This window comes from Pan troglodytes, chromosome 10 (assembly GCF_028858775.2).
Source record: "Pan troglodytes isolate AG18354 chromosome 10, NHGRI_mPanTro3-v2.0_pri, whole genome shotgun sequence".
Classification (NCBI taxonomy): Eukaryota; Metazoa; Chordata; class Mammalia; order Primates; family Hominidae; genus Pan; species Pan troglodytes.
This window is the reverse complement of record NC_072408.2, coordinates 7,725,305-7,742,695: the sequence shown is the minus strand read 5'-3', so window position 1 is coordinate 7,742,695 and position 17,391 is coordinate 7,725,305. Positions and strand designations below refer to the sequence as shown.

Here is a 17,391-nt window from a genome sequence, read left to right as displayed (position 1 = left end):
ATGGGAGCAGCTTTCCACTTCAAGGACCACAGGTCTGCAGGCCCACAGCTCCTAGGACAGAAACTTACAAAACTGTCACAGTCAGGAGGGAGCGCTGGCTCTCAGATGGACTCTGTTCCTGAGCCCCTATCTTGCTTCCATTCACCTTGCACCAGCTGCCCAGAGAAGCTAGCCTTGAGCTGATGTCTACCTTTGCAATATTCCACCTGAGTGCATGCTGTCTTTTGCTGACCTGGTCTTCCAAAATCTAAGAAGCCTACAACAGCATTTTGGGATATGGGACATTTAGAGGTCTCATTACAAGTTCCATGGGACTTTTAGAAAAAGCTTAGATCTATGGACAACTAAGAGAAGGCAAATTTAAACTTGTTTGAAGCAACCCACACAAGAGCAGGTTTTCCTAACCTGGGTGGGGGTGTCCATAAATTCCCAAGGGGGTCCATGTGAACTCAGGAGGCGATGACCCTGCTGAAATTATGTGAAAAGTTATTCATGAAAAAAAAAAATTAAAAAAAAAAGAAAAGTTATCCATGTGCGACTGCATTTAGGGTGAGGTAGGGGGTCCATCACCTTTATCAGATTCTGAAAGGGTCTGTGACCTGAAAAGTTAAACAAAACAAAGCAACACATTTTTCTAGAGGATGAAGGTGGGAACTGGGTGTCAAGGGAATTTGGAGGACATTCTAACTCCTCCCACTTCCCATATGCTGCAAACGTGTGCAGTAGGAAACAATGACAAATACTAGGAAGTGGCAAGCATTTCTTAAAAAGGGCCTTTAAACAAATAGAATCCTGAGCATTTCCCAGATTTTCTTATAAAAGTTGTCTTCCTCTCTTTAGGTAGCCCCTTTCTTTCTTTCTTTCGTTCTTTTTTTTTTTTTTTCTGGGGACGGAGTCTCACTCTGTCTCCCAGGCTGGAGTGCAGTGGCGCGATCTCAGCTCACTGCAAACTCCACTTCCCGGGTTCACGCCATTCTCCTGCCTCAGCCTCCTGAGTAGCTGGGACTACAGGCGCCCACCACCGTGCCCGGCTAATTTTTTGTATTTTTTAGTAGAGATCTCCTGACCTCGTGATCCGCCCGCCTCGGCCTCCCAGAGTGCTGGGATTACAGGCATGAGCCACTGCGCCTGGCCTTTCTAAAATTTTTTTTTCCCCGACACAGTCTTGCTCTGTCGCCCAGGATGGAGTACAGTGGCGTGATCTCAGCTCACTGCAGCCTCCGCCTCCCAGGTTCAAGCAGTTCTCTACCTCAGCCTCCCGAGCAGCTGGGATTACAGGCACCTGCCACCATGCCCGGCTAATTTTAGTAGAGACAGTGTTTCGCCATCTTGGCCAGGCTGGTCATGAACTCCTGACCTTGTGTTCCACCCACCTCAGCCTCCCAAAGTGCTGGGATTACGGGTGTGAGCCACAGTGCCTGGCCACACTATTCTTTTTCTCTCTTTTCTTCCTTTTTTTTTTTTTTTTTCTTTCTGAGACAGAGTCTCACTCTGTCGCCAGGCTGGAGTGCAGTGGCGCAATCTTGGCTCACTGCAACCTCTGCCTTCCGGGTTCAAGTGGTTCTCCTGCCTCAGCCTCTCGAGTAGCTGGGACTACAGGCACACGCCACTATGCCCAGCTAATTTTTGTATTTTTAGTAGAGATGGGGTTTCGCCATGTTGGCCAGGATGGTCTTGATCTCTTGATCTCCCATCTCCCATCTTGGCCTCCCAAAGTGCTGGGATTACAGGTGTGAACCACCGTGCCCAGCCTCTCTCTCTTTTCTTTTCTTTTTTTCTTTTCTTTCTTTCTTTTTTTCTTTTTCTTTCTTTTCTTTCTGACAGGGTCTCACCCTGTCACCTAGGGTGGAGTGCAGTGGTGCAATCACAGCTCACTACAGCCTCAAACTCCCAGGATCAAGCAATTCTCCCATTTCAGCCTCCCAAGTAGCTGGGACTACAAGTGTGTGCCATCATGCCTGGCTAATTTTTTTTTTAAATTTTTTATAGAGATGGCATCTCTCTAGGTTGCCCAGGCTGGTCTTGAACTCCTGGGCTCAAGCAATCCTCCTGCCTCAGCCTCCTAAAGTGCGGGGATTACAGGTGTGAATTACCATGCCTGGTTGTACACTACTCTTTCTTACTTGTCTCTCCTTCTAGTTTGTCTTCACTGCCACAGGGGAACCTCTTCTAGTAGCTGCTATTTCTTCAAGAAGGACGTGAGGCTAGAGACTCAGGAGTACTTGTTTGTTAGGTTGGAATTAGGAGCCACATCCAGGAGAGGTTAAGTCCTTCATCTCATCCAGTGGTAGCCAAACTTTTCAAGCCTGAGTACCTCTTTAAGATTTCAAATCCTTGGCCGGGAGCAGTGGTTCATGCCTGTAATCCCAGCACTCTGGGAGGCCGAGGTGGGTGGATCACTTGAGGTCAGGAGTTTAAGACCAGCCTGGCCAACATGGCAAAACCCCGTCTCTACTAAAAATACAAAAATTAGCCAGGCATTGTGGTGCACACCTGTAATCCCAGCTACTCCGGAGGCTGAGGCAGGAGAATTTCTCCAACCCAGGAGGCAGAGGTTGCAGTGAGCCAAGATTGCGCCACTGCACTCCAGCCTGGGTGACAGAGTAAGACTCTGTCTCAAAAACAAATAAACAAACTTCAAAACCACTTTTGGATCCTTCCAAGTAATCATAATTGTACTTTTAGTATCTACAAATGAAGAACTGCATGCTGAGAAAAAGCTACCATGCATTCAATAATACTTTTTACATGTATCTTAAAAATTATAGCAGCACCTCTGTGCATTTGACAAACAGCACAGGCTTTATGTGTGAGACGCATCATCTATTTGTTCTCTAGGCAATGTTTGCTGTGCATCTGGATTCAGGGACCCCATACTGTCTGAGACCCTCTCCCTTTCCCACAAAGCGGGGATCGCTGGTCTAATTTAAGCTGTTTATTTTATAGATGAAGAAACTGTGGTCTAGGAAAACAAAGCTCCTAGTGAAGTAGTTTGGGGCCCATTTCCATCCAGGTCTCTTGACTATGTCCTGGGCCCATGGCAGGATGCCCACGAGCTATAGAATGGACACCCAGCTATGACATCCAGTTTCCCACTCCCACACTGCCTGCACTCTCCCCTCACTAGGTGTCCAAAGGGATGAAAGGACGCTTCAGGGCTTGCCTGATCTGGGAAACAGTCAGACAAGAGAGTGAACCATGAAACACCAGGCCCTGGCAACAAACTGGAGCACAAAGCCATGACACCGCTGCCATGGGCTGAGGATGCCAAGCTGGCAGCTGAGCCCTCCCTCACTTAGTCCTCACTATAACCCTGACCATTAAGGAATATTATCTTCACTTTATAGATGAGGAAACTGAAGCTTAGAGAGGTCAATGACAATGTCACACAGTTACTAAAAGCTGCAGAGATAGGACTCAAAGCCAAGTCTAAATCCAGACCCTGAAATGGAGTCACTGTGCAATACTACTTTATGTAAGGCTGCTGGGCTCAGGATACCTGGGGCTTCTTTAGGACAGTTACTTTGCTACCCCTTTTCCCAAGGAATCATTCTAAACCCAGCCACAGCTTACCAAGAATGTGTAAGCCCCTCTCTTCCGGGAGACTGTCTGCAGCACCAAGCATCTTGGCCACATCCTGCAAGGGCCCAGGAGGACTCCGCAGGCAATATGCCACCCTTGGAGGACACAGCGTTCTTTACATTCTAATTCTAGCTCACAGCCTGTGTACAAAGGAGGTTAGAAAGGGTGAGTTCCTATGCTCATTCCCACCTCTCTCCTCAGTTCACACACTGACTGCAGGGTGTGTGGCTGTATAAAGATTGCCCCACTCCATGAAGCTCTTCAGAACTAGATGAGCCCACACTGATTTTTCTCATTCCTTCTAAAGCATGTTCTCTTTGGCCATTAACATAGCTTCTGCCTTTTCTCTTTTTTGAATCACATATGAAAGTCTTATATCGCCAGCAAGCACCTTGTAAGCAGGGGCCAAGTCCTAAACATACTCTGTATCCCCTACCCCAAGTGCCCAGCTTGGGGCTGGACACACCATCAACTCCTGATAAATACTTGCTGGACTCCATCCAATGGTCCTGACAATAAACTGCCCCCCTCCTGGACCATTTCTTCTAGCCACTGCTCTCCTCAAAAGAAATTGCGGGCACCTCACTCCCCAACTATTTCTCCACAAGACACATGACCTTTTGAAGTTCTGGGATTTAGTTTTGCTGCCCCTGTCAGAAAGAAGCCTGACCTTTCTGATAATCTGTTGTTTGTGGGGACCCATGGAGAAGACATGAGACCAGTTTTTCTGCACCTGAACAGGGCTCTCTGAGAGCTCTGAGAGGCCGTTGGAGGCCTTGGCTCTAAACCATCTGAGTCTAGAGCCAAAGCCAGAGATGGAGGGAGTCAGGTGTTTGCTCTTCTCCACTCTTGCCACCTTCTCAAGGGCTCCTGGTAACCAAGTGTGTTTGCCTTTTGCTACCCTGGGAGGCCAAGAGCCTCCTTTTCCCTGCAGACGGAGACAGAACTTCTGCGATAAGAGGCAATTCGGCTCCTGATCCAAAACTGCAGTCTCCTTGGAGCCCGAGGCTCTGGCGCTGTAACTGAGAGGGCCCCAGGCCACAGTGCTGTCAGACTGACCTTCACTGGGTCAACCCAGATCACTAACCAAAGCCTGCTGGTAGGTTATATGCCTCTCTGAGCCTCAGTTTCTTCCTCTGTAAAATAGACAGATCAGGCACAACTGATTACTAAAGCCCTTCCTGTGGTAAGTTTCCATAGTCCTAAAACGCCTCTGGGCCCTGAGTCCTAAAAAATGCTGTTCTGGGGTTCCAGAGTGGCATACTGCCTTCTCAACACTCCCCCCTCACCCCCACCTCATTACCAACTCCTCACCCCCACCTTATTACCAACTCCTCACCCCCACCTCATTACCAACTCCTCACCCCCACCTCATTACCAACTCCTCACCCCTACCTCATTACCAACTCCTCACCCCACCTCATTACCAACTCCTCACCCCCACCTCATTACCAACTCCTCACCCCCACCTCATTACCAACTCCTCACCCCCACCTCCTCACCAACTCCTCACCCCCACCTCCTCATTACCAACTCCTCACCCCCACCTCCTCATTACCAACTCTCCACGGGACTTTTAACCACACACTGCAGCCGCGCCTTGGCATTGTCCAGCCAGGAGCTCCTACGGGTTCAGATGGTCCTATTGACAGAACAGGGTTGCTGCCACCTAGCACCCTAGAAAACTTTCGAAGGAGAGAGAGGAGGCTTTTATGCAGTCTGACATTAAATCCGTAAATCAGAATCCCCCCTTATCCCTTTCAGACCACCAGAGTACGTTATTCACTGAATAATGTTAAAAACAGCAATAATATCTGAAAATTTTACCTGGGCACCAAGTGCCCAGAGAAAGAGGCACCTGGTGTTGGATGGACTTGAGTGTCAGGGCCCTGGGGTGAGCAAGGGCTTGGAGAACAAGTGACTTCAGACTGACCTGTGAGGGAGAGGCCCCTTCTTAGGAGGCAGGGCCCCGACCTCGCTGCCTAACAGAAGTTGCCCAATCTCTGTGGCTAAACAAAGAGAGCTGAGATGAGGAAACCAGAACGTCCTGGGGAGTGAGCGCAGAGCACAGAAAACACAGCGACGCCAGCGGGGCTGCAGCTGGGAGTGCTCAGCCAGCCGGCCTTCTGCGTAGGAAAGCCCTGGGGGAGCTCAGGGACCTGTGAGAAGAAGCACAGCAGCCTGAGCCTTTTATCCCCAGGAGCTTCAGAGCTGCACAGGCATCCTCTAATGTCAAGGCCGGGAAGAAAGGGGATGTGAACTGCTGCGCTTCGGCCAGGACACTTGCCTCATCAGCTGTTGTGGAGGCAGGTCTGGAGGCAGAAGGAATGCTTCGGCCACGGATATGCAGGGGCAGGATTAGAAAGAAGGATTCTCAGCACGTGGCCAGGGCTTTAGGGAAGGCTTCGTGAGGGGAGGACGTGCTCTGACTGCTGTGGGCTCTTCCCCCAGTGTCTTTCCTCTGTTGTCCTCTTAGTGCATCCCAGGCTTTACTACAACAACTTCGCTTAGATTAGGGACCTAGGGCAAGAACAGGGGGTGAACACACTTTTTTGTTTTTGAGACGGAGTCTTGCTTTGTCACCCAGGCTGGAGTGCAATGGAGTGATCAGCTCACTGCAACCTCCGCCTCCCAGGTTCCAGCGATTCTCCTGCCTCAGCCTCCCGAGTAGCAGGGATTACAGGTCTGTGCCACCACGTCTGGCTAATTTTTGTATTTTTAGTAGAGACGGGGTTTCACCATGTTGGCCAGGCTGGTCTTGAACTCTTGACCTCAGGTGATCCGCCTACCTTGGCCTCCCAAAGTGCTGGGATTACAGGCATGAGCCACTGCGCCTGGCTGAGCACACTTTTTTTTAAAGAACTGGAGGCAATGCTAGCTTTCCAAGTGCCTGAGATGCCAAGGTAAGCTTTTAGGGTCTTTTGATCCTTCATTGGTTCAACTAGGGATTCTTGTCTCCACACTTCGGTCACATCAGATGCTACTGTATAGAAAGGTGTCTCATTTTGGATAAATCTTAAAGGTACAAGAGAGGAGAACACTAGCAGTTTCCTGACACCACTCAGAAATCTTGCTTCTAATTTATAAGTTGGTAGCTAGGCCCATTTTGTAGTCAAGAAGTCCCTTTTCTTGGCATCGTGGCCTCTTTCCTATTTGGAGGGGGAATGGGGTGGGTTTCCTGCAACCTGCAGCACTGTCACCGTCATTACCCTGGGACCAGAGCAGTCCCACTGTTCACTGTAATGAAGCTCACGCACAGATGATCGTCTAGATTCCATCTCCAAACATTTTGTTCTGCCACCACTCAACGACCCAGTCTTATGTACTCCCAAGACCAAACCCCTGGACCTACACACAGTCCTCTCTCTCAGGCAGTCTAGAATATTCAGCAGAATGCAAGAAGTCATGAGGTATAAACCATGGTGGGATTAGTAACTTATAGGACACAACCTGGTTACTCAGTGCAGCTTGACACAGTTTATCCCAATGGTAAGGTCATTACCATGGCCTTTGCTTCCTTCTTTCCTCCTCCAGCCTCTGTTCTTGGAGAAGTCCAAGTCAGCTCCTGGAGTTTTCCTGACTATAGGACTTTGCTTCAAAATCTAGTCCAGGCAACCCGTTGAAATGGCAATGCAGTCCTGGTTTTTTTATACTCAGAAGTTTCCTTGAACCGGTCCTTTACCTTCCTGAGAACTTCCTTTACCGCAACAAATTCTTATCAGCTTTCTCTAACTACTATACCTCTGGCCCATTACAAGTACTGCTTTCTGCAGCCCCTCACCCTAGCTAAAACCCCCTGGAATGATATTCTAGCTCTCCGAGAGTGTGCCTCACTTTTCCTTTCAGCCCTTTCCTCTCAGACACTTCCTACATCAACACAACTGCTCTGCCAATTGTAGGATTTTCCCTTGCTTGTCAGATGACCCTGAAAAGGGCATGTGAAGTCGTGTGAGGCACATTTCCTGTGCTTGGGATGCATGCAGCCCACAGGATGACAGTCCCACACATAGCCCTCTAATAGCCCATGGTACGTGCTGTACTAGTGGAGTGAAGCAAATGCTTTGGGAGAACTGAGAAAGAGGGATAAATTTAGCCGATAGGAGCTGAGGAAGGCTTCCCAAGGGCTGTGGCAGTGGAGCTGGGCTTTGAAGGGTGAGCAGAGTTTCTTTTTTTTTAAGATGGAGTTTCGCTCTTGTCGCCCGGGGCTAGAGTGCAATGGTGTGATCTCGGCTCACTGCAACCTCTGGCTCCCGGGTTCAAGCAATTCTCCTGCCTCAGCCTCCCAAGTAGTTGGGATTACAGGCATGCGCCACTACGCCCGGCTAGTTTTGTATTTTTGGTAGAGACGGGATTTCTCTATGTTGGTCAGGCTGGTCTTGAACTCCTGACCTCAGGTGATCCACCTGCCTCGGCCTCCCAAAGTGCTGGGATTACAGGTGTGAGCCAGAGTTTCTTAGTAGAGAAAAGAATGAGAAGCAGATCTAGCCTTTGGAAAAGCTGTCGGTCATTTAAAAAAATCATGCTCCTCTTGGTAAATATAAGGTGTTCTCATTTAGCACCCTGATTGCTGAGATTTGGATGTAGCTTCCTAATGGGGCGTGCATATCTCCTTTGAGAGTCACTCATTTATCAGAGCTGAAAGATGACTGTAGGTTATTATTTCTATAATCCATAATGAAATCAGAGAGTCCTCCCCTACCTTACACATTCACACAAACCGCTCTCCCGACTCTTCAGAGAGACCATGGGAGTGCAGAATCCTCCTGTGGCTGGTGTCAGGGACGTGGGCTTGTGCGCTAAATGGAAGCAGTTAAGACCTCAAGCCTGCATCTTTTGAGCTCGGGACCACAGCCTCCATGAGCCAGCAGCTTCCTTGTCTTTGCATAACTGCTATTTGTTTTTCATAGAGCGCTGACAATGCACGCTGCCCGACGTGTGAAGACATGGTCCTGCCCCTAGGCCTCTGGGAACCTGAGCTAGACAGACACGCAGCTCTGGGTGCAAACACAGCTCAAAAAACAGGCAGGCTGAGCCCTGAGGTGTCAAGCCTTTGTTCCCTTCTTTGGAGGAAAAAAAAATGAGCTAACTAAGTGACTTCTCTGGATAAGAGGGAAGCAGGAATCCTCTTAGAGCACAGGTACTAAAGAACGTCTAGGCATGGAGGAGGAAGACGTGTACAGAGGCAAGTAGGGAATGCAAGGGGAAGAAGACAGAGGGAGGGAGCCAGGCCCGGCAGGACTGTGAGGGAAGAGTGCCATCTGCTGAGCCCCCCGTGGGCACACAGGCACACCGCCACCCCCACCCCACCATGTCCCCTGGGCATGAAGCTCACGCACAGATGATCATCTAGATTCCATCTCCAAACATTTTGTTCTGCCACCACCCAACGACCCAGACTTATGTTCTCCCAAGACCAAGTCCCTGGACCTACACACAGTCCTCTCCCTCATGCAGTCTAGAATATTCAGCAGAATGCAAGAAGTCATGAGGTATAAACTACAGTGGGATTAGTAACTTCCCAATACCCATGGACCCAAACCAAGCTGAGCAGGTGCCTGTGGAGAAGGCTGGAAAGTCAAGGCAGCAACCATCGCTAAGGATGGTCTTCTTTAGGAGGCAGTAGGACATCGTGTAAGACACCATTCTTACTAGCCACGTGCTATGGACAAGCTACTTGGCCTTTCTCCACCCCACATGCCTGTGGCTTCTGGAAGGGCTTAAATAAATAGCACCTGGAAAGAAAATGCCAGCGTGGGGCCTGGCACATGGTGGAGGTACCATCATTGCTCCTTCCAGAGAAGAAAGGCCATTTTTAATTAATTAATTAATTTATTTATTTTATTTATTATTATTATTTTTTGAGACAAAGTCTCGCTCTGTCGCCCGGGGTGGAGTGCAGTGGCGCGATCTCGGCTCACTGCAAGCTCCATCTCCTGGGTTCACGCCATTCTCCTGCCTCAGCCTCCTGAGTAGCTGGGACTACAGGCGCCCACCACCACGCCCGGCTAATTTTTTGAATTTTTAGTAGAGATGGGGTTTCACCGTATTAGCCAGGATGGTCTCGATCTCCTGACCTCGTGATCTGCCCGCCTCAGCCTCCCAAAGTGCTGGGATTACAGGCGTGGGCCACCGCGCCTGGCCTATTTATTTATTTTTGAGACAGAGTCTCGTTCTGTCTCCTAGGCTGGAGTGTAATGGCGCAATCTTGGCTCACTGCAACCTCTGCCTCCTAAGTTCAAGCAATTCTCCTGCCTCAGCCTCCCAAGTAGCTGGGATTACAGGTGCCTGCCACCATGCCCAGCTAATTTTTTGTACTTTTAGTAGAGATGGGGTTTCACCATATTGGCTAGGCTAGTCTTGAACTCCTGACCTCAGGTGATCCACCTGCCTCAGCCTACAAAAGTGCTGGGATTATAGGCATGAGCCACCGTGCCCAGCCCATTTATTATTTAAAATGCATGATGAGATTTAGAATTATAGAGAAAGACCCAGAAAAAGGAGAAAAGGATACATTTTCATTTTTCTTAGGAGCCGCAGATATGCTTGATTTGACATAGCTGTCACAGGGATTTTGCTCATTAGCATGGGGAAACTATTCCTGGTGTGTCAGAGCACCCCCAGATTGGGCCAGCCAGGGATGGCAGGGGAGGAGGAGTGAACCTGGGAGTGCTGGGCTGGGGTCCAGTTGAAACTCTGCCACTGAATTGCACGCTTTGGACATGTCACGAAGCCTTTCTGGTCACACCTTGCCTGATGCCTTTTGTCCCTTTCACCCTGATTCTGTGATTCCATGAGGCCTGTTTAGCATCCCTTGGAAGACCCATGGATTGATTCACCAATCAGCTGATCAGGCGATCAATCTGTCAATCCACCTAGTTCACCTCAGGACCTTCTATGATTGCAGTGATGGAGAGGACCCGGTGTGCCAAGGGTGTGCTGCAGACACATGGGTCCCCTGGTTTTGAGGATACACAGATCTTTACAAGGATCAGAAGAGACTCAGGTACTTTGGGTTACGGGTGACAGAAAGGAACCTAAAGCATCTGAGACCAAAAGAGGGAGTTTATCATAAAGTGTCAGGATCTCTCCCAAGAACCACACAACAGGGAGATCAGGGAGGTCGTCCAAGTGCCTGGGCCAGAACCTCGAGCCCCACCAACCCAGACAGCTCCTTCCCTCTGCTTCTCTGGGGCTGCCTGGCCTCTCATTTTTGCTTCTCCTGGTGCATCTTGGTTCATGTAGTCCGTGGAGGTTGAATAGCAACAGTGAATCTCAGTTCCAGATTAATGGAAGGGAAAATCTGATTGGCCCTGCTTGGACAGGACTCCTGCCCCTACTCTACCCAGCCTGAGCCAGATATTCCTGGACCGGATATAATGTCACCAGGCTACCTCCTAGGTGTGTGGAATTGGCGGTTTCTCAGAGAACGGGAGATTGCGACTGCCCCAACACCCCACAGAGTGTTGTGTTAGGACGCAGGTTTCACTGACGCAAGACGCCAAATAATAACAGCTTAGACCAAAATGGAAGTTTATTTCTTGCCTGTGTGTAATAGTCTGCGTGCAGACAGTCCAGGGATAATACAGTAGCTCCACGGTGTTTGGGACCCAGGCTCCTTCTAGCTTGTTGCTCTGCTCCTGGGATATGTCCCTTATACACATGATTGAAGATGCTCGCCACAATCTCCACATTCCAGCCTGGGAAAAAGGGAGGGAGGGGACAGAGAAGACAGGTGCCTTCCTTTTAGGGCCACAATTCTTCTTGCTAAGTTCTCATTAGCCAGACCTTGGTCATACAGCCCTGCTGCTGCAAGACGGATTGGGAAATGCTGACTTTAGCTAAGTGGTCATGCATCCCGTCAAATATTCTACTATCCTGCAAGAAGGTCAAATAGATATTGGGGGGCAACCTCCTACAACAAGTAATAATGGCCTCGCTTCCTGGAAACTCATGGAAGTTTTTCTCTCTTCTGACTTCTAGCAGGTTATTTATTGCCAAGAAAGAGGTATGGTGGGCATGGGAAGAATATCTACAGGGAAATGCTTCCAAAGGTGTGACCAGGGGGAGTTTAGACTAAATGATTTCTAAAATCCTTTCTTACTTTTATGCCACTTCAAGAAAGGCCTGGGAGCCGGGCACCGTGGCTCATGCCTATAATCCCAGCACTTTGGGAGGCTGAGACAGGCAGATCACTTGAGGTCAGGAGTTCGAGACCAGCCTGGCCAACATGATGAAACCCTGTCTCTACTAAAAATACAAAAATTAGCTGGGTGTGGTGGTGTGCCCTTGCAATCTGAGCTATGCAGGAGGCTGAAGCAGGAGAATTGCGTAAACCCAGGAGGTGGAGGTTGTAATGAGCCAAGATCGTGCCACTGCACTCCAGCCTGGGTCACAGAGCAAGACAGAAAGAAGGAAGAAAGAAAGAAGGAAAGAAAGAAAAAGAAAGAAAGAAAGAGAGAGAGAGAGAAAGAAAGGAAGGAAGGAAGGAAGAGAAAGAAAGAAAGAGGGAAAGAAAAAGAAAGAAAAGGAGGAAAGAAGAAGGAAAGAAAGAAAGGCAGGCAGGCCTGGGGATGATGTGCCTCTTCCTCTATCGTAACTTAGGGCACAGAAAAGGAAGTTCTTGGGACAGATTGCAGAACTGAATTTGGTAACACAGAGTTCTTTAAAGAATAGATGTCCAGCCTAGGTGCCGTGGCTTATGCCTGTAATCCCAGCATTTTGGGAGGTTGAGGCAAATGGATCACCTGAGGTCAGGAGTTTGAGACCAGCCTGGCCAACATGGTGAAACCCCGTCTCTACTAAAAAGACAAAAAATTAGCCAGGTATGGTGGCGGGTGCCTGTAATCCCAGCTACTTGGGAGGCTGAGGCAGGAGAATCACTGGAACCTGGAGGGCAGAGGTTGCAGTGAACCGAGATTGCACCATTGCACTCCAGCCTGGGCAACAAGAGCAAAATTCCGTCTCAAAAAAAAAAAAAAAAAAAAAAAATAGATTTCCAGTGCTGTGGTTGTCCTTGTCATAGCCCAGTTCTGCTAAACAAGGTTGAGTTGAAGTTGTCTCCTTCAGACTCTAGAGCCACATATTAAGTCCCTGCCTGGTAACCCCCTCCTGCGGCTGGGCTGAACAGAGTCGCTCAGAGCAGCTAACCCACCAGTGAAGCTGTGGTGGGCATCTGCTGCATGCAGGGCCCTGGGCTGGCTGCTGTGGGGACCCACGGGGGCAGAAGGCTGTGCTCGCTGACCCTTTTCCTCTCAGCCACCAGGCTGACCTCATTTTCCGTTGAGACTTCCTGTTCTCCAGTAATTGCTTGGTGGGGCAAGAGGCTTCAGTTCCAAGTCAGCAAATGGGATCTGAGTCATGATGTATATGGTAAGTGTGCCTCTGGCCATGGGATCTTCACCAGCTCAGCACTGGGTGCTGGGCACTGGGGACTGGGCAGGTGAAGAGGGCTGCCAGAGGGGCTGTTTCACTCACGCAAAAGCATTGATTCTGTGTCTGCTGGGTGTCCGGCAATGTGTGTGTGCATGTGCACTTGTTGGGATGGGGAAGGCAGAAGGGTGGAAATGACTCTGCAAAGTTAGAGCTCAAAATGGAGTTTGTAGCTTTTGGCCCCAGTGATGCCAAGATGAATTAGGCTAGTAGGACAGCTGGGAGCGGAAAGAGGCCCAGACTCGGAGTCGACTTGGGATCATGCTCTAGCTACAACAAAAATGTGTGCCCTTCCATGGTCAAACATTATTTCTCTCCTTCGTCTTTTTTTTTTTTTTTTTTTTTAAGACAGGGTCTTGCCACTCTGTCGCCTAGGCTGGAGTGCAGTGGTGCCATCATGACTCACTGCAGCCTAGACCTCCTAGGCTCAAACAATCCTCCTGCCTGAGCCTCCTGAGTAGCTGAGACAAGTACCCTATTGCTGCTGTTGTTGTTGTTTTCCCCTATTTTTTTTTTTTTTTTTTGAGGCAGAGTCTCACTCTGTCACCCAGGCTGGAGTGCAGTGGTGCAATCTCGGCTCACTGCAAGCTCCGCCTCCCGGGTTCACGCCATTCTCCTGCCTCAGCCTCCTGAGTAGCTGGGACTACAGGCACCCGCCACCACGCCCGGCTAATTTTTTTTGTATGTTTAGTAGAGACGGGGTTTCACCATGTTAACCAGGATGGTCTCGATCTCCTGACCTCGTGATCCACCCGCCTCAGCCTCCCAAAGTGCTGGGATTACAGGTGTGAGCCACCACGCCCGGTGTTTCCCCTATTGTTTTAAATAAAAGAATGATAATGCCTTGCTCAGCTCACAAGGACTACAAAATGGAAAAGAGAATTGGGCTGTGAGCCTTGCGAAGGCCCGCTCTGCATTTTACTCATCTTTGCGGCCCCTTCAGCACCTAGCGTGGCGCCGTGCGTGCGTTCAGGACCTAGCGTGTGGCGCCGTGCGTGCGTTCAGGACCTAGCGCGTGGCGCCGTGCGTGTGTTCAGGACCTAGCGTGTGGCGCCGTGCGTGTGCGTTCCGCACCTAGCGTGGCGCCGTGCGTGCGTACAGCCCCTAGCGTGTGGCGCCGTGCGTGCGTTCAGCCCCCAGCGTGGCGCCGTGCGTGCGTTCAGCACCTAGCGCGTGGCGCCGTGTGTGTGCGTTCAGCCCCTAGCGTGTGGCGCCCTGCGTGCGTACAGCCCCTAGCGTGTGGCGCCGTGCGTGCGTTCAGCCCCTAGAGTGGCGCAGTGTGTGTGCATTAATTCTTCTGTGAGCGAGTGTTGCCTAGATTGAATTAAACAACAACAACCCAGAAAGCACCTGGTCCACTTTCCATATTAGAAAACAGAGACCCAGAGAGGGACAGTGACTTGCCTCAGGTCACACAGGCTAGCTGGGAAGATTAAACGTGGACCTGATACGTGCTCTGCATTCAGTCAGCATCAGTGTCCTTCTTTTCCAGGTGGCAGCATCAGGACGTAGAATCCAGATCTTTTCCTCTGACGCCTCAGCTCTTGCACCTCACCACATTGCTGAGTTATTCATATTTAGCTGAAGCCAGCTAGCTAGTGAGGGCTGAGATGGGATTAGCTAGCAGGAGGACTGTGGCTGACCCTTGCCCACCAAGCTGTCCCTGTGTCACGGCTTGGGTACAGCGGCTAAAGGGCAGGAGCTCTGGAGCCTGATTGCCTGGGTTTGACTCCCAGTTCTGCCATTTGCTAGTTGTGTAATCTCGTTTAATGTCTCGTTTACGTCTCAGCTTTCTCATCTGTAAAATGAGGACTGCAATTGTATTTGACCTCATGAAGTTGCTGTGAGAATTAGATGAATTAAAATATGTACTTAGAAAAGTGCCAGGCCAGTAATAAGCACATTATTGTTTGCTATTATTCAAGGGTAACATTCGGCTTTTATTGCTGTAGTGGTGGCTGCAGAGTTGATTACTATGGTCAGCCTTCACAAGGACGGCCGTTGGATGATGGTAGAGTTTGTTGTTGCTGAATAGGATAAGATTCCTAACGATAGTCTAAAGGACTGGGGACTCTAGCATATAAATTCTTGGAGGGCTGGTGTGCTTGGTAAAGACTCTTAAGGGTTGAGTACAGTGCCACGTAATTGGTGGACAATTCGAAAACAATGACCGCTAGCTCCTAGGGAAGATCCAGACCTTGGATACTCATCCTCCATCCATCCACAGCACACCGAGGGCCCAGATGGAACACCAGCTCCTACAAGCGCACATTTCCTTTTAAGCCCCAGCTTCCATTTAAATTGGCTTGCATTGGCAAGTCAACGGAACCCCCAGCACAAAGACGGTGGCTGATGGCCAAAGGACTGGAGCCAGGAAAACTATGTGACAGGCAACTTTGCTCCTGCCAAGAATGAGGATGTGATTTCCTATCTCCACCCCGCAGCAGGCCCCCAGCCTCCTCTCATCCCCATTCCCCTTCCACCCCCAGTCCTGTGGGCCACAGGTTTCTGCCTGAAAAAGCAATTTGGAGCTGCTCACACAGGATATCTCCTCCTGACCTACTTCCTGAGTGCTGGGGCAGAATGCTTGCTCTACTGAGAAAGGTGGCATTAGCTCAGCATTCCCCCAGCCAAGCATCTTACCGGATCTGACTGTCAATCACTCACTCACAGCCAATGGCCACACCTGAGAAGGGTTTTCTTAATGGCTTTCCTATGTCAACACCTGGGCTGAGTAACCCAACAGGCTCCTGGAGTAGAGCTGAACCTGTTTCTTGGGATATTGCGCTTTCTGTCTTTTTGGTTGTGTGCTTGCTTTTGTAATTTGGTGCAAAGCCACCATTTGCCATGGTCCCAGGAACTCTTTCTGAGATCGTAATTCCAAAGTATTTCTACTCCAGTCATCATCCCTTACAGAGTACCTACTATGTAGTCAAATATTTTACCTATTATCCCTAATATGCTCGCCACCCTACCTTGCAAGGTGGATATATCAGGACAGTGCTTCTCAGACTCTGATGTGGCTGTAAGTCACCTGGGAATCCTGCTAAAATGCAGATTCTGGTTGAGTAGATCTGCAGGAGGCCTGAGTTTCTGCATTTCCAGCAAGCTCCCAGGTTCGAATACCTTGAGTAGCAATATATCAGGAGAAATTTTTTGGTTGCAAGTGACTGAAATGCAATGTGAACTAGTGAAATAAGAAGTGGAATTTATTACAAGGGTATCTGGTGTCTCACAAAGCCAAAGGACAGGATTGCAGCTGGGCCTCCGGAAGAGTTGGGGCGGGGGATTCAAATGCCGGGAGGCACCTCTTGGTCTCCCGACTGCTTTCTCCATGCACCCAGTTCAAAGCGTCGTCCTCTCTCCCTCCCTTCCTTTGCTCCACTCTTTCTTCCTTTCCCCTCTGTTCTGCTTAGTGCCAAAGCAACTCGGCCCACGGTCCTGTGGGTTCCTTGTCTTCTTCCTTGATTTTGGTGGCGCACACCTTCCAGTAACTCCCTAAGAAAGTGAGCAAAGGAAGGACAATTTTTGTGGACTAACTTACCTAAACCGTCTTCCCGCAATTGCTAGTGGGTTGAGTATAGAATTGTAGCTTCTAGTGTGGCTGCTGTGACATCCAGTGCCATTTCACTCCTCTGTCCTCTGGAGCTCATGTCTGGAAGTTGTTAGATTCCTTCTGACCTCCAGTTCCAAAAGCTGACAATGATGTGGCTTGGGGTGAGTTGTTCCTCATTCATTATATGGGGCACTTGGTAAGTCCTTTTGACCCCAAAATTGATGTTTTCTGCTCTAGGAAAAAAATCTGAATTGCTTATTTAATAATTTTTGCCTTTCTCTTTTCTTTGTTCAGCTCATCTTGAACTCTCAGTGTTAGGATGTTGGATCTTCTGATGTGATCCTTTAGTTTTGTCTTTTGTATCTAATTTTTTATCTCTATCTTTTTGTTCTACTTTCTATGAGATTTTATAAATATTTCTCTATCAAGTTGAATTTTTAATTTTTATATTTTTAATTTCATATTTTTAGTTTCCAAGAGTTCTCTTTTCTTTGGTCTCCGAATATTCCTTTTTGAAATAGAATATTGGCTGGGCAAGGTGGCTCATGCCTATAATCCCAGCACTTTGGGAGGCTGAGGCAGGCAGATGGCTTGAGGCCAGGAGTTCTAGACAAGCCTGGGCAACATCTCTATTAATAATTTTTAAAAATAATAAATAAACTAAAGTAAGACACAGTTCTTATTACATTGATGGAATAGCTTCTCTTTTTTCTCTGCAGGTGTTATTATTCTTTTCCTTTTTTGCACTTTTCTTCTGCTCCCTACATTCTCTCTGTCTCCTCTCTTATTTCTTTATTTTGGTCTCCATCTTTCATGTAGGCTTT

At 49.0% G+C, this 17,391-nt stretch overlaps 1 protein-coding gene across 7 annotated transcripts in view; it reads left to right on the top strand.

Annotated features, from left to right (window-relative positions):
- Positions 1–17,391, top strand: part of NINJ2 (ninjurin 2) — a 98,811-nt gene that overhangs the window by 40,253 nt on the left and 41,167 nt on the right. Inside the window, exon 1 of one of the 7 annotated variants that reach the window (XR_010147935.1) lies at positions 9,638–12,951. The exons of 5 other annotated variants lie outside the window; for them this stretch is intronic. Coding sequence is in view for 1 of the 2 variants with exons in the window: in XM_024347619.3 (XP_024203387.1) it covers positions 12,940–12,951 (12 nt within the window). In the remaining variant the exon portion in view is untranslated. Of the gene's footprint in view, positions 1–9,637; positions 12,952–17,391 lie in introns of those variants that run through there. One more of the 7 variants, XM_024347619.3, reaches the window with a different exon arrangement.